General features: G+C 65.8%; 2 protein-coding genes and 1 long non-coding RNA gene across 3 annotated transcripts; 1 reads left to right on the top strand and 2 right to left on the bottom strand.

Annotated features, from left to right (window-relative positions):
- Positions 1 to 408: 408 nt before the first annotated feature.
- Positions 409 to 9,143, bottom strand: SMG9 (SMG9 nonsense mediated mRNA decay factor). Its single transcript, XM_074938659.1, has 14 exons — positions 8,924 to 9,143; positions 6,617 to 6,781; positions 6,452 to 6,526; positions 5,713 to 5,956; positions 5,186 to 5,283; positions 4,759 to 4,871; positions 4,298 to 4,409; positions 3,662 to 3,757; positions 3,226 to 3,311; positions 2,627 to 2,733; positions 2,208 to 2,315; positions 1,778 to 1,903; positions 1,391 to 1,535; positions 409 to 991 (listed from the first exon to the last, which is right to left on the bottom strand). Exons 2-14 carry the CDS (start codon positions 6,770 to 6,772, stop codon positions 913 to 915), a joined length of 1,545 nt encoding a protein of 514 aa, XP_074794760.1. The 5' UTR covers positions 6,773 to 6,781; positions 8,924 to 9,143; the 3' UTR covers positions 409 to 912.
- Positions 8,623 to 11,179, top strand: LOC141977271 (uncharacterized). Its single transcript, XR_012636192.1, has 3 exons — positions 8,623 to 9,006; positions 10,483 to 10,572; positions 11,071 to 11,179. It is a non-coding gene; the product is annotated as an uncharacterized LOC141977271 (long non-coding RNA).
- A 3,044-nt stretch (positions 11,180 to 14,223) lies between these two features.
- On the bottom strand, positions 14,224 to 24,084 carry KCNN4 (potassium calcium-activated channel subfamily N member 4). The gene is made up of 9 exons (XM_074938309.1): positions 23,884 to 24,084; positions 21,796 to 21,891; positions 19,802 to 20,211; positions 19,155 to 19,284; positions 18,113 to 18,223; positions 17,190 to 17,308; positions 16,916 to 16,985; positions 16,154 to 16,331; positions 14,224 to 15,723 (listed from the first exon to the last, which is right to left on the bottom strand). Exons 1-9 carry the CDS (start codon positions 24,082 to 24,084, stop codon positions 15,716 to 15,718), a joined length of 1,323 nt encoding a protein of 440 aa, XP_074794410.1. The 3' UTR covers positions 14,224 to 15,715.
- Between the last annotated feature and the right edge of the window lie 308 nt (positions 24,085 to 24,392).

The raw sequence follows: 24,392 nt of genomic DNA, 5'->3' as shown, positions 1-24,392 counted from the left end.
GACACCGGGTAGACAGGCCCGTGTTTCACGGGTGCGATACCGGGTGGATGGGCCCGTTGGTCGGAATGGGGGGGGGGAAGGGGTCTGCACGAGATGCTCTGCCCCAATGCAGCCCCTTCTTCAGGTGTTAAAAAAAATCCACCACACAGTCAGTGCCCAGCTTGAAGCCCTCTTTATTAGCAGGAGTGGTGGGGGTGGGGCACAGTGTGGGGAGACCCTATGGCCATTATGGGGGGACCCCAATATGGGGTCAGAGCTTCACATGCGGCAGGGACAGTGGGAAGGACAAAGAAGGGGGCGTGAATGGGGGGAGGGGAAAGAGATTATTCCTTGAGGCTGGTGTGGATGAGACACGGGGAGGGAGGGAGGGAAGGAGAGATGAAGGTGGGGGGAAGGACAGAAGGAAGGAAGGAGGGAGGGAGGGAGGGAGGGAGTGGGGGGAAGGACAGATGGAAGGAGGGAGGGAGGGAAGGAGAGAAGAAGAGGGAGGAAGGAAGGAAGCAGGGGAAGAGGAGATGAAGGGCTCAGCTCCATGGGGCACTGGTTCAGGACTGTGGCCCTGCCCTATGGTTCACCCCCGCCCCGATCTTGCCCTGTGGCATCGTAGCGGGTGCATTCTCAGCCCCGGGCAGGCTGGGAGAGGTGAGGGCTCCCCCGCACCAGGTACCCCTTTCTGGCTGGGGGAGCTCCGATGGCTTGGGGGGGTCAGGACGGCTCTGCCCCAGGTGCCCTCTGGGAGTGGGATGGTGGCCCGGGAGGGGTGTCCCGCCCGGACTCTCCTGCACCCTGCCTGGGGCCAGCGACCAAACAGCACCTCCCGGGCTGCCCAGCAGGCCCCTTCTGCCCCAGGAGGCAGAGGGCGGGGGCCCCGGTGCAGCCCCCCAGCGCGGTGGCTCCTTGGGCGGCAGTCACTCAGGCCAGCAGGCGGCTGTACTCCGAGAGCGCCGAGGATTTCTTCACCCCGTCCCAGATCCGGGCCGCGTAGTGGAACCTGCCGGGGGGTGCACAGCATATGGGTCAGCGCCGACGGCCTGGGGAGAGCCCCCACCCCACCCCCTGCAGCACAGCGCCCCCTAATGTCACCCTGGGGCATCGGGACCCGCCCTCCCTGCCAGGGAAGAGCCCCCACCCCACCCCCTGCAGCACAGAGCCCCCTAGTGTCACCCTGGGGCATCGGGACCAGTCCTCCCTGCCAGGGGACAGCCCCCACCCCGCCCCCTGCAGCACAGCGCCTCCTAGCACCACCGTAGGGCATCAGGGCTGGCACTGACTGCCAGGAGCGCACCCCCTCCCCACCCCCTTACTTACCCATAATCCTTTGCCCCATAATCTCCTACCCAACCTGCCTACCCACAATCCCCTGCTCCCTCGGCTGTATCTGGCCCCTCACCAGTTCTTCTCCGTCAGGATGGTGTGGGAGAGCTGGGGCCGCGCCATAGACATGATCTGGCTGCGCAGCTTGGCCACGAGCGACTGGAAGCTGGGGTGCCCCTTGTACCCGGGCAGCAGGGAGAAGAGGGGGCCGCCCCCAGGAGCTGCAAGAACAAGGGGGGGAAGAGAATGAGAATAGGGCTGCCCCGAGGACCGCAGGGAGTCGGGGGGGCACTGCCCTAGAGACCGCAGTCAGGGACCACAAGGGGGCATAGGACAGCGCCGCCCTAGAGGCCGCGCCCCAGGACTGCAGACGCCTGCTCCCCAGCCCACACAGCGCCACCTAGTGGGGCACAGAGGAACGGCAGGGTAGGAGGACTCTGGGGGCAGGATCCCAACTCCCTACCTGCTCTGGGGAAAGTGTCGTCGGCGTCACTGTCCGCGAACGGCAGCAGGAAGAGATTCACCTCCGTGTCCAGGTAGTCGTAGGGCAGGCCAGGGAAGATGTTACACTCCAGCATGGAGAGAGTGCCTGAGAGACAGAGACACGTGCCAGCTGGCCCCAGCGCGGTACTAGGGGGTGCTGTGCTGCAGCGAGAGGGAGGGGTGCTCTCCCCTGGCAGTCAGGGCTGACCCCAAAGCCCCAGTGTGGCACTAGGGGGCGCTGTGTTACTTTTGAGGTGAGAATCACACCCAAGCTTCCAGCCATTCCTGGTCATTCCAAATCCCCCCGCACTTTCCCCTGCAGGGACTGGGCCATTAGCTCTGCGTCCTGGAACCCAGGTGTCCGGGGCCCCGTTCACCCCACGCAGGGGGAGCTAGCGGGGAAGGCTTACCCTTGTATTTCAGATGCGAGTGCATCATGATTTTATCGATAACCACGTGCATCTGCTTCAGGTTCCGGGGACAGAAATTCTCCCGCTTGGCCTTGTTCTGCAGAAAAACTGAAGCGAAGGGCAGAGACGCCGGGGGGGGGGGGGGGGCAGGGGGAAAGAGGAAATTCAGCCTGGACATGACTGCACAGACCAACACCTGCTAGAATAACCTGGCCCCATTCACCAAGGGAGCACTAGGGGGCGCTGTGCTATGCGAGCAGGGTAGGGGCTCTCCCTTGGCAGTCAAAGCTGGCCCTGATGACCCGGCACTGTGCTGCAGGGGGCGGGGTGGGGGTCTCTCCCCTGGCAGTCAGGGCGGGCCCCAATGCCCCAGGCTGGCGCTGGGGGGCACCATGCTACAGGGGGCAGCGGCTGCTCACCGACGTGGGGATAGTACTCCGTGCCCTCGTCGGCACCCGAGGAGCCGGTGGACTCGTGGCTGGGGGAGGGCGTGGAGGGTTTCACCATCTCGGCCGTCTGCAGGAACCTGCCGTGGGGACACAGGGAGCTGCAGTTAGTGGGGAGCTGGGGGGCCCTGGGTCCCTGTTCCTGCTGGGAATGGGGCTGAGACCTGGCAAACGTGAGTCACACGTGAATTGCTGAGCGAGAGGGGCCCGGAGCCCATCCCCCGAAACAGCCTGGGGCCAGATCAGAGCCGGTGCCCCCTAGAGGGCAAACACCCAGTGCCCCATTCCCATACCCCACCCCAAGCCAGCCAGTCACAGCCCTGGGGCTGGATGGAAGCCAGTGCCCCCCAGGGGGAAAGACTCCGTGTCCCATTCCCTGCCCTCCAGAGCCAGCCAGTCCCAGCCATGGCGCTAGATCAGAGCCGGCTCCCCCTAGGGGGGAAAGATCCCACGCCCTATTTCCTGCCCCTGCCCCCCTCCCACCAGCCAGTCCCAGCCCTGAGGCTGGATGGGAGCCAGCGCCCCCCGGAGAGGAAGGGCCCCATGCCCCATCCTGCTAGAGGCCTTCTCACCTGTACAGACTGAGGTCGGTGAACCAGTCCTGCACCACGATGACCACGTGGCAGACGGTGAAGAGGAAGGCCGCGATCTGCAGGGACTGTGGGGAGCAGAGCAGCTGTCCAAGGAGGAGTCTCTGGGGTGGGGTCTCCCCCCAGGACCCAGCCAGCAAAGCGAATGCCCCCTCCCCCCCCCAAATAGTAGCAACCAATCATAGCTGTGTAACCCATTACCCCCCACCCTGGGGCTGGATCAGAGCCAGCACCCGCTAGAGGGGCAAGACCCCCTGTCCTGTTTCCTGGCCCCCAGAGCCAGCCAGCCCCCGGCCCTGAGGCTGGATCGGAGCCAGCACCCCATAGATGGGAAAGGCCCCGTTCCCCATTCCTTGTCCCAGTGAGCCAGCTAGTGCCCGCCCTGGGGCCGGATGGGAGGTGGGGGGCAGTAGCCTACCTGCATCTCCACGTAAGTGTGGGGCAGGTTGTACTCGGGGGGCAGCTTGCGGTCATTGTTGATGAGATGGTCCAGGATGGAAGGGCTGAGAATCGGCTGGAGGGGGACATGGGGCAGAGAGCGTTACAGCGTCCGACTGTCCAGAGCCGTGCGAGGTGATCACAGGGGGACACACACGGAGCAGGGCTCGTCCCCGCCAGCAGGGCCCCCCCCCCCCCACACACACACACACGCACACACGGAAACACCCCACTGTAACCCTGCATTGGCCAATGGGGGAATCCACCCCCAGCCCGTAGAGATCCCCCATTGCTATAGAGCCAGAGAGCCAGCCATCCCTACCCTGCCACCAATCAGCCCCCGCCAACCCATGTGCCACACAGATCCCCTACCGCTACCGGCCCAGGGGGCCTCGTCCGGCACTAGGTGTCAGTCCTGGGAGCCGAGCTCGCCAGGGTACCAAGCTGGGCCGGCACAGACCAGCGTCGGCGGGCCCAGCAGCCACAGATGGTGGCGTCGTGCGGTGCTTCCCCCTGGTGGCCAAAGGCAGTATTGCGCCAGGATCTCCATGCCCATTGCCACCAGAGGGGTGGTTGTGAGGGGGGTGCCCCCTGGAGAAGGGGGCGGGGCAGGGACCTGGGTGTCGAGGAAGATGATGCGCTCCTGGGTGATGAAGAAGTCGATGCCGCTGGTCTGGTTCCCCCCGCGCTCCTTGATCTCCTGGCTCTGGGTGCGGAACACGTAGGCCCTGGGATGGGTAGGGGGGAACCGAGAAGGGTAAGTAGGGATGGGGGGAGAATATGTGCCCCCTTGACCTGCTTCTTGATGCCCATCCCCCACCCGACACCCCCTCAACATCCCACCTTCCCACTGTCCCCCAGTATCCCACCTTCCCCCCCCAAACACTTGCCACTACCCCTACTGCCGGTGCCCCCCCAGCACCCACATCCCCCCCTCCATCCTACCCCAACTTCCCGCTTGCCCCAGCCACTCAGCGTTCACACCCATCCCTGCACAAACACACCAGACCCCGTGCATGCCCCCTCCCCAGTTGCTACCCCCTGAAACACCCACAAAGCCCCCTCCCACCCCCGTACCTTTGATCTTCTTCAGGCTGGTTAGCCGACAGCAGAGACATCAGCATGGATTTGCCGGTGCCCTGTAATCCCAGCACCCCGACCACCAGCACATCGGTCTGGTCCAGCAGGTACTGCCGAGGAGAGAGAGCTCAGCGACAGCCGGCTCCCTTAGAACCCAGGAGTCCTGCGGAGCAGCAGTACAAAAGCAGGGACCGGCTGGCTCAGGGGGGCGGGGAATGGAGCCTTTCCTCTCAAGGGGGCGCCAGCTCCCATCCAGCCCCAGGACAGGGTCTAGCTGGCTCGGGGGTGCAGGGAATGGGGCACGAGGCCTCTCTTTGCTAGGGGCCGCCGGCTCTGATCTGCCCTCACTAGCAGGCGCCGGGGAGGGCAGGGGGTCGCTGGGGGGATCTCTATGTGGGGTGAGGGGTGTCCCGGAGCCAGGTACCTCGATGGCGCTGTCACACCAGTTCATCTGATCGTCCACCAGTTTGATGCTGTGCTTCATCTTCTCCGGGGCCAGCAGCTTTGCCTGGCCCACCACGGCTGCGGGAGGGACAAAGAGACGGGGCTCAGAGCGTCTTACAGCCCGAGCCGGGGGCTTAGCTACGCGACGTCCCACCCAGTGCTGCTCTAACCCACTGGAGACGGAACCCAGGAGTCCTATAGCCCAGCCCCCGGCTCTAACCACTCAACCCCACTCCACTCCCAGAGCTGGGGAGAGAATCCACGAGCCCTGGCTCTCAGCTCTTCCCCACCAGGCCCCAAATCCACCCCCCCCTCCAAACCTACCAGCTGCCTGGAGGCTGGCCCAATAGGGAGGGTTGTCTGCCATCTGGTGCCATGCATTGGTAACCGCATGCATATTAAAGGGGACTGGCCTCTCTTCCCACAACCATGTCCCTGGGGCTACAACCTCCTAGCGCCCCCCACCGCCCCGCTCCTCCTAGCCCCACCGCCACAGCGGGTACTCACGGTCCATAGTGCTGCTAGACGCAGCGGATCCCATGCCCCGGTTCTGGATCTGGTAGACGGGTTGCGTGGGGCGCTGTCCCTCCTTCTCCCCCTTGGCAGCAGCTGTGGGGAGCTGGGCAGCCCCCTCCGACGCCCCCACTGGGCCTTTGCCTTCCTCCCGCGACTTCATCAGCACGATGGGCTTCTCCATGGGGGGCGGGGCAGTGGCAGGTGGGACCGGAGCTGGGGCAGGGGCCAGCTTGGACTGTGGGGAGAATGAGGTTGGTCGAGACCTCCCCCTCCCCTCCTCTCCTCAAGTTGAGGACAGAACCCAGGAGTCCTAACTCTCCCCCGCCACCCTGCACTAACCACTAGACCCCACTTCCCTCCCAGAGCTGGGGTAGAACCCAGGACTCCTGACCAAGGTCTGCCCAGCTCATTTACTCTTACTGGACTCACATATCCTGCAAATGGTTAAGCGGCGGTTGGGAGACACCCTTGCTAAGCGACTGCTCTATGTAGTAGCTAATAGCCTACTGCTGCTGCATGCTGACAGAGGAACTCCTTTCGCTTCATGTGGAAGATACCAGCTATACTACAGCTGCCGGCTGATGAAGCCGCTCCTTTAGCTGAAGCAGCAGAGCCCTGTGGGCTGGCCCGGGTGGTGGTGGGTTCAATCCCCACTGTTGGTGGGGTCACACACACAGGGGGTGGGTGTGACAGGCCCTAGGGGGCAGCGCCCTTCCCATGTGGGTCTTACCCTCTCAGCGGGCGGCTTGGCCAGGATGATGGGCGTCTTCTGCATCACGGACCCGACCGGCTCCTCTGCGGGCTCCTGGGGGAGAGATCGGAAAGGGTGAGGGGGGGGGTGTCCTCGCACGGCCCCTTCCCCACCCCGCGGCCCCTCCCCTGCCCCGTCACTCACCCGGCGCTCCCGGTCCCAGGGGCCGTAGTCACGCTCCCGGCCCGGCCCCGACAGGCTCTGGGGGCCGCCCGGGGGGCCCAGCTCCTTGTCGCGGTTCCAGCGGCGCCGGCGGTCGGGGCCGTACAGGCCGGGCTGGCTGTGCCCGGAGTCCGACATGGCCGCCGCCTGCGGGGGGGCGAGAGTCACGTCAACCCCAGCGCCGCGGCGGAGGGACACGGGGCAGGGGCTCAACGCCTTGGGACTATTTCCCCAGCATGGTGGAGGGACATATCCCAGAGAAGAGACTGCTGGGCACTATTCCTTGGCATGGCGGATGGATACCAGAGAAGGGAGGAGGGCCAGTGTGGGGGAAGGATACCAGACAAAGAGGCCGCTAGGGACTATTTCCCTGAACAGGTGGAGAAGGATTATATTGCAGAGGCCGCTAGGGACTATTTGCCTGGTATGGCAGATGGATACATATACCCGTGTGAGACACACTTTTGGGAACTATTTCCCCCACACACACACACTGCGGAGGGATACCACAGAAGAGACACGATCACTAGGGCCTATTTACTCGACATGGTGGAAGGGCACCAGGGTTATTTAACCAGCAAGGCACAGAGACACCACGGGGACGACAGGGCCTATTTTCTCTGCACTATTTACCCTGCCTGGCAGAAGAACACGAGCACAGATGGGCGCAGGGATACTGGAGAGGTGAGGAACCCCCAGGGACTATTTACCCAGGCAGTGGAGGATCAAACCACCACAGGGACCTACTTAACCTGCACCGCGGGAGGATGCCCGAGAGAAAACCAAGGGCCCATGGGACTACTTCGCCAGCGTGGCGGAGGGATACCATAGAGAAAAGTCGACGAGATGCATGGAGCCCAGGGTGGCTGAGCGCCGTTGAACCAAATTGCCCAAGCTGGATATGATGGAAACCACGTCAAGCTGCAGACCCAGTCCCAGCACCTATGTGGGGGACTATTTGGCCCATGTGGTGGAGGGAGATTGAGCCTGCTGCTTAAGGCACTGGGGCGTTATCAGTCCCGTGGGGGGGGGAAATCAACCCTGCGGATGGATACGGGGCAGGAGGCTGCTGGGGTACGTCCTGCTCAGCTGAGGGATTCTGGGCCCCAGGGTTATGACCCCACCCCGAGGGGGGCGCCGCTGGGATTATATACCCCGCGGAGGGATACAGAGAAGCGATACGGTGAAACGGCGTTACATGGCCTGCAGGGGAATACGGGGGCAGGAGGTGCCCCCACTCCGGGCTATACGCCCCACGGACGGATACGGGGGTGGGGGGGCATCAGGTCTGGGGCTATACGGCCCACAGAGAAATAGAGGAGGGATGAGAGGTGTCATCCCGGGAGCTATATGGACCATGGAGGGATACAAAGGCCTGTGAGGCGTCACCCCCGGGCCCATACGGCCCACAGAGATACAGGGGTAGGGGTTACCCCCGGGGCCATACGGCCTGCGGAGGGATACAGGATGGAGGTGAGGAGTCACCGCGGGGCCATACGGCCCAGAGATACAGGGGTAGGGGTTACGCCCGGGGCCATACGGCCTGCGGAGGGATATGGGATTGAGATGAGGAGTCACCCCGAGCCCATACGGCCCACAGAGATACAGGGGTAGGGGTTACCCCCCGGGCCATACGGCCTGCGGAGGGATACAGGATGGAGGTGAGGAGTCACTGCGGGGCCATACGGCCCAGAGATACAGGGGTAGGGGTTACGCCCGGGGCCATATAGCCTGCGGAGGGATATGGAATTGAGGTGAGGTGTCACCCCCGGGGCTATAGAGCCTGCGGAGGGATACGGTGGGGGAGAGTGAGGTGTCACCCCCAGGGCTATACGGCCTGCGGAGGGATACGGGGGGGGGGGTATCGCCCCAAGGGACTATAGGGCCTGCGGAGGGATACAGGATGGACCTGTCACCCCAGAGCGATAAGGCCCATTCAAGAATGGGCAGAGAAGTGTGAGGCCTCGCCGCATGGGCCACACGGCCCGCGGAGGGATACAGGGCGGCGCGAGGCCTCGCCGCAGGGGCCACACGGCCCGCGGAGGGATACTTCCCTAGGTTATGAAGCTGTAGGAACTACATGCCCTGCGCGGGTGACCGGGCTGCGGAAGAGGCCGCAGACCGACATACCCGGCGGAAAAATAATCCCTAGGGGAAGGGAAGCTCGAACTAGCGACGCGCGGAGGGATACCGGCCTGGGTAACTCGTCCCAACCGCCCGCCCCTCGGAGGGATACCAGGAGTGTGACGCGTCGCCCGGCACTATCTACCCCGCCCCGCGGAGCGATACCTGAGCGCTGGTGCTGAGAGCAGAAGCCGGGGCTGTCTCCCCGGTAACGGCGGAGGGATACCGGGCGGCTCACTGGGGCTGAGGTACCGTGGGGCGGCCGGGACGGGCTGCTGGGGAAGCCCGGCGGCGCGAATGGAGCATCTGGGCGCCGGCTTGGAACGGACCTGCTCGGCCACCGTTGTTTCCGAACGCGCCTGCGCGCGGAGGGGCGTGTCCAAAATGGCGGGTTCGCGCCCGCGCGCGCCGCTGGGGCACATGCGCACTGCTCCGGCATTGCCCGACGAGACCCCGCGTGAGGGGCGTGGCCTCCAGTCAGAACGAGGCTAGACGTGTAGCTGGGGAAATACATTAGTGCGCATGCGCAGGGAGCTGGGATGCCTGGGTTCTCCGCGTGGCTCTGGGAGCGGGGCGGGAGCGAGGGGGCGGAGCAGGGGGAGGAGCCAGGACGCCTGGGTTCTGTCCCGGTTCACGGTGCGGCTCGGGTCAGACCCGGCTCCCGGTGCCTCAGTTTCCCCCGCCGCTCAGCGCTGGGGGGGGCGCTAATTAGCCGGAGACAAATAAACCCCGAACAGGGACCCCGCCCCTCCACGGCCCCCCCAATCCCCACCCCCCCCCGGGACCCCCCCCAGCTCCTGATCTATCCCTGCACCGCGCCCGCCCGTCCGCGCCCACGTGTGTCTCCCTGCGCCCCCCGCACAGGCCGCTCCGGCCGCCCCCTCCCTGCACCTTCCCCCGACCCCCCTCTACAGCCGCCTCCCTGCCCGTCCGGCCCCCCACGGCCGGCTCCGGCCCCCAAACACTTCCTCCCCCCACCCCCTCCACAACCCCCCACCCCCCTTCCTCTCCCTACACCCACCTCCCTCTCCGTCATCCCCCCTCCGCCATCTCTGCGCCCCCCACCCCTTCTCTGTACCAGACAAAAACAGGCCATATTGTCCCTCCTCCCACTCCGTAGCTCTGGACCATTTAAAGCCCACAGCTGTAAGGGGGGGACTACACTTCCCAGCATCCCCCTGTGCCCCCCTCCCCGGCTGCCAGCTTCCGGGCCAGCAGGGGCGGGGGCTGTGGGGATCTGCTCCCCCTCCCACGGGGTGTTTGGGATCCAGCTAGGAGCCGGTCCTAGGCTGGGTAGCTGCACCCCTGGGCCAGGCAAGTACCCCCAGGTTGGTAGCACAGGCCCTGGGAAGCCCCCCTCCTCCCCCTGCTCTATGCACTAGACCCCACTGCTCTCCCAGGTTGCCTGAAATTTACTCTCCCTCCCCCCCCTGAAAACTGAGGTCTGATTTCCCCGCCTTTACAGGACTCCTGAGTCCCCTCCCTGGCTCTGGGAGGGGAGTGGGGTCTAGTGGTTGCAGCAGAGGGGCTGGGAGCCAGGACTCCTGGGTTCTATCCCCAACTCCACCACAGATGCTTTGTGCGACCTTGTGCACATCCCCGCTTGTGTGCCTCAGTTTCTCCTCTCTGCCCCAACCGGCGGCAGCAAGCTGCTCTGCGCTTGTGAAGTCCTGTCAGGGCGGCTGCTGCCGACCCACTCACTGTGTTCCCTGCTTCGCTTCCAGGCAGCCATGGACCCGGTGCCGGCAATGGAGGTTGGGGCCGAAATTGAAGTGATCGAAGACGGCGTGTTGGAGGAGCTGCCGCTGCGGCTGGTACGTCGCGGCGCTCATGTCTGAGCAGCGGTGCACCAGCTCGGACGGGAGATGCAGCCATCTCTGGGGTGGGGCAGAGGCTGTTTATTCAGGACACCTCACCCAGCCCTGAGACGCGTCTGCCTCGGGGTGGGGGGGGACGGGGAGCTGCTTAACAGTTTGAGACAGGAAGTGCATGAACCTCACATAGATGACGTCATTTTAGGGTAGTTTCGGTCTGGACTCAAAACTTTACTCCACTTCCTGTTCATTTTGGGGGGAGTCCATAGAGAACTTGATGTACTGCAGGAGGCGAGATGGGGGGCTCCCGCCCGGCAGTCAGGACTGGCCCCCTGGCAGCAACAGGGGGCTGTGATGCAGGAGGTGGGGGACCCCCAGTCAGGGCTGGCCCCGATTCCCCAGCATGGCGGTAGGGGGTGCTGTATCACAGGGAGTGGTGTGGGGGTACTCTCCCCCCTCCCCCCCCCCCCCCCACTTACCCCCATTTCATCCCCCCAGGAGAACGCAAAGAACTGCCTCTCGTGGGAAGGCCTGGAAGCCTCCAGCAGCGATGACGACGGGGAGACCAGCGCCCCCACCTCCCTGCCCCCCTTGCGCCCACCCCGGCCCCTGGCGCCAAACCTGCTGGCTCCCCCCTTCGCCACCAAATCCCTGCCTCTGGAGAACATCATTGTCCCCTTCCGCCCGGGGCCTGCCACCGCCCCGGGGACCCAGGCATTCGGGGCCTACCAGTGCCAGGAGTGCTGCCAGGTCTTCGTGGAGGAATGGCACTACCTCCAGCATGCCCAGGAGCATGCCCAGGAGCTGGCCCGGCGGCGCAAGCCGGCCCTGCCCCACTCCCTGCACCGGAGGAAGCAGCGCTGCCCGGAGTGCGGAAAGAGGTTCTCCCACCAGCCCCGCTTCACCAGGCACGTCAAGTGGCATCTCAAGCTGGCGCAGGCGGGCATCCGGGTGCAGTGGAGATGGGGATCCCGGCCTTGCTCCCTCACTTCCTACGTCTACCAGCCGCCGGACGTCGGGAAGAACCCGGCGGGTTCTGGGGACGTCCCCTGCCCCCCGGCCAGCTGGGAGGGTTCGCCTGGCCTCAGGAAACAGCAGGATGGGGCCCGCCCCGGGAGGCGTGTGGGGCAGCCGAAGGGGCGTCAGATGCCCGAGACCCGGACAGCGAGCAAGGGGCAGGGCACGGAAGGGCCCAAAGGGACCCGGCAGCGTAGACCGACTCTGGGCCGGGAGTTCAGCCTGCCTAGGCCAGTTGGCATGAGTCCTATCCAGCCAATGAACGTGGAGGACGAGGGGCGGGCGACCATCTTGGATGGCAAGGTTGTCATGACTCCTCCGCAGCCAATGAATGGCCAGGTTGGCGGGAGCGCGTTTCAGGCGGCCATCTTGGACAGCCAGGTTGGCGGGAGCGCTCTCAGGACACTGGTCATCAATACTGAGGAGCAGGCAGCCATCTTGGATGGCCAGATTGACGGGAGCCCTCTCAGGACGCTGGTCATCAATACCGAGGAGCAAGCGGCCATCTTAGAGAGCCTGGTTGGTGGGAGTCCCCCGCCACCGGCGCACCTCAAGGAGGAGGCGGCCATCTTGGCTAGCCTGGTGGGCGCCAGCCCTCTCCACTCTTTCCGGACGGTGGTGATGGGAGCTGAGGAGCCGGCGGCCATATTGGAAAGCCAAGTTGGCGTGAGTCCCCTCCACCCCATGCCTCTGCGGGCCGAGGAGCTCCCGCCCTCGTTGTTCCTGGAAGCCGAGCCCTGCCTCAGCACGGCGGTGGATGCGGTGACCCTCCGCCTGGTCCCGTTGCTCCCTGACCCCCAGGGGCTCGTCCCGTGGGGCAGCCAGATGGTGGGGGAGCTTCCCGACGAGGCCGGAGACGCTCAGCCCACGGCTTTCCAGCTCACGGGCTACCTCCCGCCGCTCAACCAACAGTGCCGCCCCCCAGGCCCGCTCAAACTTCCCCCCTCTCCGCGGGCCCCCTTGCTCCTCCACCTGGTGCCCACCCACCCCGGCGAGCTGCCCCAGGTGCTGGAGCTGGAGTATGCGCCAGGCAGTGGCCTGGCAGCCGAGCCCTGGCCGGGGGCCGTGGCACCACAAGCCGGGGATGACTTCATCGTGGTGGAGCTGGAGGCGGACACCGGCGGGCGGGAGGAGGTGGTGGCCGGCCAGCCTGGCTCCGGGGGGCCTGAGCGCTCCTCGGACACGCGCGGGTGCTGGCGCTTCTGGTGCCCGGACTGCGGGGTGCGCTACGGCCGGGCGGCCCAGCTCCGCTCCCACCGCCGGGGGCCGGGGCGCCAGCGCTGCGGCTGCGGCCGGCCCTTCCGGGGCCTCCTCCACCTCCTGCGGCACCAGCTCCGGCAGCTGGAGGGCGCCGCCTTCCTCTGCGCCGCCTGCGGGGAGGTGCTGAAGGGGCGCCGGGCGCTGGGCCGCCATGGGGGGCGGCACCCCGGCGCCCCCTGCTTCCGCTGCCCCTGTGGGGCGGGCTTCCGGCGCCTGCCCCACTACCTCTGGCACCGGATCCGCAACCAGCCGCCTAGCCTGGGCGTCTACAGCCTGGACAGCTTCCTCTCCCCAGCCTGAGCGGGGCAAACGGGGTCTGTGCCTCTAGGGGGCACCAGCTCCTATCCGGCCCCAGGGCAGAGACCGGCTGGCTCAGGGGGGCGGGGAATGGGGCACGGGGCCTCTCCGCTCTAGGGGGTGCCGGCCCCCATCCTGGGCCTGGCTGGCTCTGAGTGACCTGATTCTTGTTCTAATTAGATTGTTCCTAATTAAAGAGCTAAAGCGGAGCAGCTGTCATGACCTTTTCTCCCCCACCCCTGGGGGGCTCTGGGACCTGGCGTGGGGGCACTGGCGATTTCTCGGGGCGCCCCCCCCACCCATGCCGAAACTGTGGAAGCAGGAGGGTTGAGGGGCTTCTCAGACTCCCTAAGCTGGTCCCCCAGCCAGCCCCCCATCTTTTCTAGCAACCCCCCCACACCCTCCGCGCATTCCTCCCTTCTCTTTCCGGGGTCCAGGCCAAGCTCTGCCAAGCGAGGAACGGACCCAGGTGTCCGGGAGAGCCTAGGGCTGGGGGAAGGAAACAGGGCAGCAGGAGTAGAAAAGGGGGTGTCCCTGGGATTGAGGGGGGCCTTGGCAAGATGTAAGTGAAAGGAGATGGGGGCTGTGAATGGGGAGGGGAGCTGACATAGTGGGGGGCGGGATGCAAGGGAACAATGGGGGTGTGGCGGAGGGGGAGCTGAAAATGAAGGGTCCTAGTGGCCGGGGTTGGGGTTTATCCAGGGCTGGCAGGTTGTCAGGGTGATGGAAGGGGCTGTGGAGCCCTGTGATGCGGGGTGGTGTGGGGAAGGGGACAGCTGGGGGGGGGGGGGGGGCAGGGATTTTTGGACCCAGGGCAGCCGAGCTCAGAAGGAAGAGAGGCCGAGGCAGGCAGGTGGGCAGACGGCTTTTATTTCCAATGCAGCAGCTGTGTCTGTGACCATCAGACTGCCGTGAGCCAGCGCGCCAGGCGCTGTACGGCACCATGGCTGGGCCTCCATCACCCCCGGGCCCCAGCCCCAGCCCGCCACCCCCAGACGCCAGGCACTGGACAAACCGCAACCCCAAAGCTGGTCCCTGCCCCGAAGAGCTGATGGCCGTGAAACTCCTCCCGCCACCTCTGCAGGGTAATTCACACCCTGCATCTAACCCCGCTGGGACTGTCATGTCATGGGGACCCCCTGTTAATTTAGGGGATTCCAGTTCCTGCCCCCCCCCCCCCACTTGCCTGAGATGTTCCTGACCCTGAGCCCAAATGGCTAGACAGGCACCCCTTGCCCGGTGCTGAGATGTGGCCACCTCTGGGGTGGGGGCAGGGGCTGTTTACACAGGGACCCCTCGGTGATGATGCAGCCACCTCTGGGGTTTTAGGACAGCGCGTGAGGGAGAACTGCAACTGCAGCGGGGAGTTTAGGGAATCACGGGAGCTGGGTTTGGCCAGGACGCCTGGGTTCGTGCCCTCAGTCTGGGGCAGGAGGGGGAACCAGGAGGGCTCTAGTGCCCACAATGGGCCGAGGCCCCGGGTTTGTCTCTTGGCTGAAATGTGCAAGGCACCGGCGTCCCCCACATTAAACCCCAATGTCAAGGGGCCGTTCCAGCCTGGGTATTTCATGGTGCTCCAGGCTGGTCAGCAACAAGAACTGGCCTTGGGCGTGCCTGGTGCTGTACGTACAGCCATTTGCCCCGGTTGAGGGTTGTGCCCTCTGTGGTCTGCCTCCTGGGCACCTGGTGTGAGCGTGCACAGTCTTGTCTAAAGAGGGGACCTGCTGTCTTTCACACTCAGCCCCCCTGCACACTGGGCCACCACCTGTTACGACTTCCATGTGCTCTGTGTTTCACGTTTCTAGGGGATCGCACGGCTGCTCACAATCCCAAAGCCTCTTGTGCAAAGCAGGTGCTTTCCAAGTCTCGCACACTGGGTCCCTTGCATACCAAAGCCCCTGGTGCAAAACATGCATCTGCCGTGTTTCGCAGCCAGCAACCCTCACATGCCTGTTCACAATCACGGTGCCCCTGGGGCAAAGCACAGGCTGAGCGTGTTTCACAGCTTGGCTCTTTTGCACAACAGCTCACATTCACTGCTCACCCTTGTGCACAGTGTGGGCTTGCCGTGTCTCACGCCCTGGAGCCTTCACAATCCCAGAGCCCCTTGTGCAAAGCGTGTGTCTTCCCTGACTCACATCCTGGGGCCCTCGCACGCCTGTTCACAATCACATCTACTGGTGCGAAGCACGTGCCTTGCCATCTTCTGCAGCCTGGGTCTTCGCACGCCCGCTCACAGCTGGGGTGTCCTGCCGCAAAGCGTGGGCCCCTGCATGGATCATTCCCCAGTGGGGATCCCCCCCAGTACAGCGTGTGTCCACCGTGTTTCACCCCCCGGCACGTCGCAGAGCTGACAGCCCCCCTGCGGGTGTGTAACCCTCTTGCACTTCGGAACCGCGGTTCCGGGCTGCGGCCACCAGGTAGCGCTGTTGTCCACCCATTCCCAGCCCCCCAAGTGGTGTCTCCTTCAGTCCTACTCAGGGTACACAGGGCTGAGTCCCTGCAGGCCTCTATGGGGCAGGCGCCCGCTGGACCAGGGTCTGGGCTCCAACGCCGGGACAACCCCTCCTCACCGGCCTGCGGAGCAGAGAGAAACGGAGCCAGAGGTTAAACTCGCCCCAGAGGGAACCAAAACGAGGGTCCCGGCCATTTACATTTCACACCCCAGCCCCGCCCTCCCCCCACACACGCACTAAGGGGTGTGGAGGAAAAGGGGGGCTTGTGAATTCACAGGCAGACCTGGTGTGGGGGGAGCCCAGGGCTGGGCTGGCAGGGGGCTGTGGGTCAGGAGTGGGGGGCACTGGCAGGGCTGGTGTGGGAGGGGGGAGCCCAGGGCTGGGCTGGCAGGGGGTTGCGGGTCGGGAGTGAGGGGCTCCGGCAGGGCTGGGGGGGCTGGCAGGGGCTGCGGGTCGGGAGTGGGGGGCACTGGCAGGGCTGGTGCGTGGGGGGAGCCCAGGGCTGGGCTGGGAGGGGGCTGCAGGTCGGGAGTGGGGGGCACGGGGCCCACCTGTCTGGGTGTCCTGGGGCTGGAGCAGCCACGGCTCCTGCGGTTGTCTGTCCTCCAGGGCGGCCGTCACCAGCCGCGTCAGCGCGTCCAGCTTCTGGTCCAGGGCGTCGATTCGCTTCTCCAGGCCGCGCTGGGAGGTGCTGAGCCCGGTGCTGAGGTCGCAGAGAATCGTCTGCACCTGGGGGGGAGCGGACAAAACCCCGGGGCATCGTGGGAGAGCGGCCAAGGGTCAGACACCCCTCCTGAGGGTGAGCCTCGGGCGGGGGGAGGACGTGTAGCCCCTGGAGGGCAGCAGCGCCCCACAGCCCGCTCAGCCGGTGCCCCTCACTCCCGACCCCCAGTGCCCTGGCTCTAACCCACTGGACCCCACTCCCCCCCAGAGCCGGGGAGAGAACCCAGGAGCTCTGGTTCCCAGTCCCCCCCACCCCGCAGCCGCTCTAACCCACTGGACCCCACTCCCCCCTCCCCCACAGCCAGGGAGAGAACCCAGGAGTCCTAGCCCCCAGTCCCCTCGCCCCCTGCTCTAACCCACTGAACCCCACTCTCCTCCCAGAGCCAGGGAGAGAACCCAGGAGTCCTGGCTCCCAGCCCCCCATCCTGGCTCAGTCCCTACAGTTTCTACCTTATTGTCCCCGAGCAGGGGGCTGTGTGGCGCTGGGTTACTTAGGGCCCCTGGGAGGGGGAAGCCAGGCTGGGGCCTGGGGTTTGAGCAATCCCCAGATCAAAGACTCCCCTCCGCTGGGACATGCAGCCAAGACTCACCTGCGACACGTCCACCAAGGCGTTAACCTGGTCTCGGAGCTTCCGGTGCCGAACCCGGACCTCCCGGAACCTGCAGAACCGGAGAACGAGCTCAGCCGGGGCCCCTCGCTCCCGACCCCCAGCCCCCTGCCAGCCCACCCCTGGGCTCCCCCCTCCCCTGGGGAGAGAACCCAGGAGTCCTGGCTCCCAGCCCTGTGCTCTAACCACTAGATCCCACCACCCCCACCCTCCAGAGGCCAGGAGCGGACCCAGGCGTCCGGGCGCTGTCGCTCACCTGTGGATGGCCGCCAGCAAGCGCCTGTGATGTGTCCGGGCCCGGCGCCCGGCCCTGGCCCTGCTGTGCTTGTGGAAGAGCCAAGCCGCCTGCAGGACGTTCGCAGCCGAGTTCTTCATCTGGGGGGGACGGAGACCAGTCAGGGTCCTTCCCACAATGCACCGAGGCAGCTGGGCCCTGCCCCAACGTGGGGCCCATGGGCTGGGCTCTTAGGGTGGGATGGGGAGGGGCACAAAGCACCTGGACTCTGAGGTTCCTCCCTATGCTTCCCACAATGCCCCTGGGCTACAGGGTTGGGCACTTTCCCACCATGCACCTGGGGCCTTAGTATTCCCCCATCCCACAATGCACCTGGATCTTGGAGGATGGGTACTTTCCCACAATGCACCAGGTGTTACTAGTCCCTTGTCCCACAATGCACCTGAATCTCTGGGGCTTGGCCACTTCAATACACCTGGAGCCTTAATATTTCCCCATCCCACAATGCACCTGGATCTTGGAGAATGGGTACTTTCCCACAATGCACTGGGTCTTACTTTTCCCCTGTCCCACAATGCACCTGGATTTCCAGGGCTTGGCCACTTTCTCACAATGCCCCTGTGTCAACTTAGCCTGTGCAGGCCAACCAGCCCACGGGGGCCCAGCCAAGGCCTACCATGCCGGGGGGCGGGGGGGTCAGGGCCTGGCTGTGGGGCGGGATGGCACGGGGGGCCCTGCCCCCTCCCCCCCAGCAGGCACCGGGTCAGCCCAGAAAGCCGGGAGCGTTTCCCATCCCCGTCCGCAGAAGGACGTTTGTAAAACAGCCAGGTCAGAGCGGGGGCGGGGCTGGGAGCCCGGACCCCTGGGTTCTATCCCAGCTCTGGGAGAGCAGTGGGGTCTGGTGGTTAGAGGCTGGGAGCCCGGATGCCTGGGTTCTGCCCCACCTCTTTGGTGCACTGTGTGTCCAGCATGAAGTTGTGAACGTGTCTCTCCGCCCGGCTGAACTCCAGTTTGTCGGCTGCCACGGCCACCAGCAGCGCCGTGCAGCCAACGCCCTGCGGCAGAGACGGGGGATGTGATTAGCCAGGCAGTGCCCCAGGGTGGCACTAGGGGGCGCTGTGCTGCGGGGGGAGGGGCTGGCCCCATGGCAGCATTAGGGGGCGCTGTGCTGCGGGGGGGGGGGGTCGGGAACGGGGGCTGGCCCCAGGGTGGCACTAGGGGGCGCTGTGCTGTGGGGGGTGGCCCCATGACAGCACTAGGGGGTACTGTGTTGCGGGGGAGGGGCTGGCCCCATGGCAGCCTTAGGGGGCGCTGTGCTGTGGGGGGGAGGGGCTGGCCCCAGGGTGGCACTAGGGGGCGCTGTGCTGCGGGGGGGGGGTCGGGAACGGGGGCTGGCCCCAGGGTGGCACTAGGGGGCGCTGTGCTGCAGGGGGGGCTGGCCCCAGGGAAGCACTAGGGGGCGCTGTGCTGTGGGGGGTGGCCCCATGACAGCACTAGGGGGTACTGTGTTGCGGGGGAGGGGCTGGCCCCATGGCAGCCTTAGGGGGCGCTGTGCTGTGGGGGGGAGGGGCTGGCCCCAGGGTGGCACTAGGCGGCGCTGTGCTGCGGGGGGGGGCGGGAACGGGGGCTGGCACCAGGGTGGCACTAGTGGGCGCTGTGTTGCGGGGGAGCGGCTGGCCCCATGGCAGCACGAGGGGGCGCTGTGCTGCAGGGGGGCGGGAACGGGGGCTGGCCCCAGGGTGGCACTAGGGGGCGCTGTGCTGCGGGGGGGGGCGGGAACGGGGGCTGGCCCCAGGGTGGCACTAGGGGGCGCTGTGCTGCGGGAACGGGGGCTGGCCCCAGGGTGGCACTAGGGGGTGCTGTGCTGCAGGGGGGGCTGGCCCCATGGCAGCCCCAGGGGGCACTGTGCTGCAGGGGAGCGGGAACGGGGGACTGGCCCCACAGGGTGGCACTAGGGGGCGCGGTGCTGGGGGTCAGGGCCCTTACCATGATGCCGGTGCACAGACAGACCATCCGGCCGCACACCGTCACTGGCACCACGTCCCCGTAGCCGATGGTGAGGAAGGTGATGGGGATCACCCACAGCGTCCCCTCCAGGTGCCCTGCTCCGTTCTCCCTACGGCGCGGGGGGCACAGAGACAGCGTCAGAGACCCCCGCACTGAGCCTGCCCTGCCCCCTCCCCTGCCCCCACAATGCCCCTGGGCCTTCTGCCTGGCGGCTTTCCCAGCATGCCCTTGGGCCTACAGCGGCAGTCCCACAACCCACAATGCACCTGGCCGCTTGGCCCCTTTTCCATGCTGCTCTTTCGCCGTAAATTGCCAGCTTTCCCACCATGCAGCTGGGCCTTCGGCCGCTTTCCCATGATGCACCTGGCCTTAAGTAGCCCGCTTCCCTACGATGCCCTTGGGCCTTTGGACACTTTCCCATGATGCACCTTGGCCCAATGGATGCTTTCCCATGATGCACCTGGGCCTAAATTAACCTGCTTTCCCATGGTGCACTTGGGCCCCAAGTTGGCCACTTTCCCACGATGCGCTTCGGGCCCCTGGACCACTTTCCCACCGTCCACTTGAGCCGCGGAGTGGGCCGCTGTCCCAGCCTGCCCCGGGGCTGCCCCGCGCCCGGCCCGCACCTCTCGCAGACGGACAGCACCCAGGAGGCGGTGAGCCAGAGCCCCAGGGTGAGCACCAGCAGCACCCGGCCCGGCTGGCCGTTGACCAGCAGCCGCAGGACGAAGGGGTGCTGGAAGCGGATCTGGTTGAGGGAGCCGATGGTCCGGTACGAGGCGTCCCCCAGCACCCGGCTCTGCAGCAGGGCGGCCCGCGGCACCAGGTACAGCCGCAGGAACATCAGCAGCGACAGGGGCACCTCGGCCCCCGGCAGGAAGGGCGGCGGGGGGCCCAGGTCGGGGGCCAGGCAGGGGGGGTCGCCGGCAGGGAAGGGGTGCAGGGAGCAGACCAGCAGCTCCAGCAGGATCAGGCCCAGCTTGGGGCCGCTCACCGCGATGCGCCAGTCTTGGAGCGAGTTGTCCAGCATGAAGAGCTGTGGGGGGAGAGACGGGGGGGAGCGCATGGAACCCAGGAGTCCGGGCTCCCAGCCCCCTGGCTCTAACCCACCAGACCCCACTCCCCTCCCGGAGCCGGGGAGAGAACCCAGGAGTCCTGACTTCACCCCTCTCTCTCTGTCCCGATTTCTCTCTTTCGTTTTCACTTTCTCCATCTTTCTTTCCCTCTCTGGGATTTGCCCCTGCCTAGGGGAGGATCCTCAGTTCAATGAAGCAACCCCCCCGCCGCCACCCCCGGCCCCTGGGGGGCTGTGGGGAGCTCAGCCCCACCACCAGCTGCTGCAGGTAGGGGCCAGGCACGGCCCCCCACTGCCCTGCCCCACAAGGGGCCATCAGGGCAGAGGCAGGGAGACCCAGAGCTACTCTCCCCCTAGAGGGGCCCGGGAGTGGCTGGACCGGGGCGTGGGTGTGTGGGTGGGGGTGGGTAACCCATTGCTTGGGGGGCTGAGCCCTGCTCCGTGTGTGTGTGCGCGTGTCTGTCTGTCTGGGCCAAGAGGCGTGTGCGGGTGACTCACAGCCGGGATCCCTTCGCTCACCCGCCCCAAGAACCTGGGGCGGGAAACTTCCACCCGCGCAAGATCAGCCTCCCATTTCCGCCCCGCGGGCCATGAGCCCGCCCGGCTGTGACACCAACACCGCGTGTGTGTCTGTGTGCGTCTGTGTGTGTGAGTCTGTGTGCGGGTGTGTGTCCCTGTGTGCGTCTGTGTATCTGTGTGTGTGAGTCTGTGTGCGGGTGTGTGTGCCTGTGTGCGTCTGTGTATCTGTGTGTGTGTCTGTGTGCGGGTGTGTGTCTCTGTGTGCATCTCTGTGTGTCTATATGTGTGTATGTGTATCTCTGTGTGTGTCTCTGTGTGTGTGTCTGTGTATCTCTGTGTGTGGGTCTCTGTGTCTGTCTCTGTGTGCGTCTGTGTGTGTTTGTCTTTGTGTGTGTGTGTGTCTCTCTGTATGCGTGTGTGAGAGAGAGAGTGTGTATGTGTGCGTGCAGCGGGGACATGAACACCCAACCCACAACCCCCTGTCACCCACCAGCAGCTAGAAAAGCCCAGACTCAGCCTGATCTGGGGAGATTAGATGGAATCTGCCCCCAACCGAAGACGGAAAAATTTAGTCAATGTGCGTTTTCTGTCACCGGTTTGGGGAGTTGGAGTGGGGGGCTGGGAGCCAGGACTCCTGGGTTCTTTCCCAGCTTCTGGGAGGGGAGTGGGGGTCTAGTGGTTAGAGTGCAGGGAGGGGCCTGGGAACCAGGACTCCTGGGTTCTTTCCCTGGCTCTGGGAGGGGAGTGGGGTCTAGTGGTTAGAGTGTATGCGTGGGGGGGTGGGGGGCAGAGCCAGGACTCCCGGGATCCAATTTGACTTGGGAAGAGCTGATAAGGAGGTGGCCAGAGCAGCTGGGGGGAGCTTCAGTCCCAAACAGGGGAACCCCAAATGTACCCCCACCCCACCCACTGCAGAGGAGCCTTCTCGGGGGTGGGGGGAATCAGGGGCAAGCCTGGCGGTGGGCGGGCGGGGGGGGAGGTTCGTAGGACCCTGGGCTGGCCGACATTTGCGGGGAGGGGCCTTACCTGGATCTCCTTGACGTGGAAGGCGAGGATGAGGCCCAGCAGGGCGGCGGTGGAGAGCGAGAGGAGGCATTTCACCAGGAACAGATACGCAAACCACTGAGGGGGGGAGAGAAAAGGGGGGTGAAACCCCCTGAGCCAGCCAGGCCCTGCCCTGGGGCTGGATGGGGGGCCAGCGCTCCCTAGAGGGGAAACGTCCCGTGCCCCATTCCCCAGCCCCCTAAGCCAGCCAGTCTCTGCCCTGGGGCCGGATGGGGGCCCCTAGAGGGGAGAGGCCCCGAGCCCCATTCCCGCCCCAGCCCAGGTGGGTGGCTCTGGGGTGTTTGACCCCCGTGCCCTGAAGCTCTCACTGCAAACTCTCATTGTCTTTTGTAATTGACCCAGGAAAGCGGCCGCCAGCCAAGGCCGATACCACAGCCAGGCCCCAAGGGGGAGCGGGGTGGGGATCGTCCCCTCCCCCCCGCCTAGTCCCCCCGCCTCCCCCGGCTCTGCTGGCAGACGGCAAGTGACTGCCTCCAGCCCAGCCCAGATCGCAGCCCCACCCTGAGCAAACACGGCGCTGCTGGGGCAGGTGGAAGGTTTGGAGCGAGGCCGGGAGGAAGGTGGGAATTCGCCATGGAGAAGGGGGCAGGGCGCGGGCCAGGCCGCTCTGAGAGAGGCGGGTGCAGGGAACCCAGCGTCCAGCCCTGATAGAACCCAGGAGTCCGGACTCCCAGCCCCCTGCTCTAGCCACAAATCCCACTCCCCTCCCAGAGCCAGGGAGAGAACCCAGGAGTCCTGGCTCCCAGCCCCCCGTCTCTAACCCCCAGATCACCCTCCCCCATGCCCTGTGCAGTGATTGATCGATCTCCTTCCATGTGAGAAGTTGCCACCTCCACCGCCCTGATCAATATTTATCCTGTCATTGGCCCAGAATCAACACCCCCCGCCCGGTGAAGGGCGCGATTGTGTTGGGAACAATCGGAGCAGCCAGTCTTGGCGGCTTCTTGCAAATGGGGCTGGATGGTGCCAAGAGCGGGAGCCGGATGACCAAGCTCTGCACCGGGAGCTGGTGCCCAGAAAGACATCTAAATGATCGCTGCTTCGTGCCTCGGTTTCCCCACTGAATCCCCCACCGCACTCCCTGCGGCAAAGCGCCCCCCCCAGCCCCATTCTGGCACTTTGGGGCCAGCTCTGCCTGCCAGGGGAGAGCCCCCACCCTGCCCCCCTGCAGCACAAATTGTTTTTGCACAGCTCCGGGTTCCTGCCCAGACATGCCCACAGAAGGGAGGGTTCTGGGAGAGGGCCCAGAACGGATCCAGGGGCCCGTTCCAGACACCGAGCCAGGCTGAGCCCACGTGTAATCACTGGGAGGGTCCACTGGCCGCCGGAGAGTCACAGCAGTTAGCCAACCCCCTCCTCCCCGCCCCCCGAGATTCCAGAGCAGGGAGTCAGGACTCCTGGATTCGAGGACAAGGGACGAGATGAGAACCCAGGAGTCCAGGCTCCCCGCCCCTCCCCCTGCTCTAACTCCACTAGAACCCACTCCCCTCCCAGATCCAGAGATAGAACCCTGGAGTTCTGGCTCCCAGCCCCCCACTCTGACACTCCCACCCCCACTCCCACCCCTCTAACGGCCCATGGCTGATGGCTGGTTAAATAAATGATTTGGATAATTAAGTTTCTGCAGCCCAGGGCTGCTGCCACCAGGCACCAAATTCCAGCATGTGGCAGCTAGTTCCGGGATGGGGTTGCGGGTCGGGCGAGAGGGGCACCTGCAGACCTGGGGGGTGGACCCGGGGCTGGGCTGGCAGGGGGCTGCGGGTCGGGAGTGAGGGGCACCAGCAGGGCTGGGGGTGGACCCGGGGCTGGGCTAGCAGGGGGCTGCGGGTTGGGCGAGAGGGGCACCGGCAGACCTGGGGAGTGGACTCGGGGCTGGGCTGGCAGGGGGCTGCGGGTCGGGAGTGAGGGGCACCGTCAGAGCTGGGGGGTGGACCCAGGGCTGGGCTAGCCGGGGGCTGTGGGTCAGGAGTGAGGGGCACCGGCAGGGCCGGGGGCGGGGAAGCGGGGGGAGGGGGGGTTGTGGGTCGGGGCTGAGGGGCACCCTCCTACCTTGCAGCCCCCGAACCAGGCCAGCTCCGTGTGCAGCACCATGAGCAGGATGCCCCCGAGCGCCAGGGCCAGGCCCCAGCCCGCCAGCCGCCCCTCGGCCTTCAGGAGCCTCTTCCGCAGCCGCAGCCGCCGCAGGTTCTCGCCCGGCGCCCCCGGCACCGGCAGGACGGTGGCTTCAGGGGCGTTCTGCTTGACTCCCATCTCCTGGGCGTAGGGGGGCACGGGCAGGCAGGGGGCGAGGGGCCCCCCGGCTGGCCCCCATCGCTGGCGCTTCAGCAACCAGCACGCAGCCAGCCTGACACCGGGGGAGGGGGGCCACAACCCCTAGGCGGGCGGGCAGGGGGCACGGAGCGGAAAGGGGGGGGCAGAGGAAAAGAGAGAGCTGGAGAAATCGAGGGGGTGGGAAAGGAAGGAAGGAAGGAAGGAAGGAAGGAAGGAGGGGGACGAGAGTCGCTGCGAAAGGGCGGGCGGGAGTGACTGGGGAGAGACGGGCCAGCGAGCAAGTCAGC

The sequence above is a fragment of the Natator depressus genome, chromosome 24 (genome assembly GCF_965152275.1).
Source record: "Natator depressus isolate rNatDep1 chromosome 24, rNatDep2.hap1, whole genome shotgun sequence".
Classification (NCBI taxonomy): domain Eukaryota; kingdom Metazoa; phylum Chordata; order Testudines; family Cheloniidae; genus Natator; species Natator depressus.
This window is presented reverse-complemented; position numbering and strand designations above follow the sequence as displayed.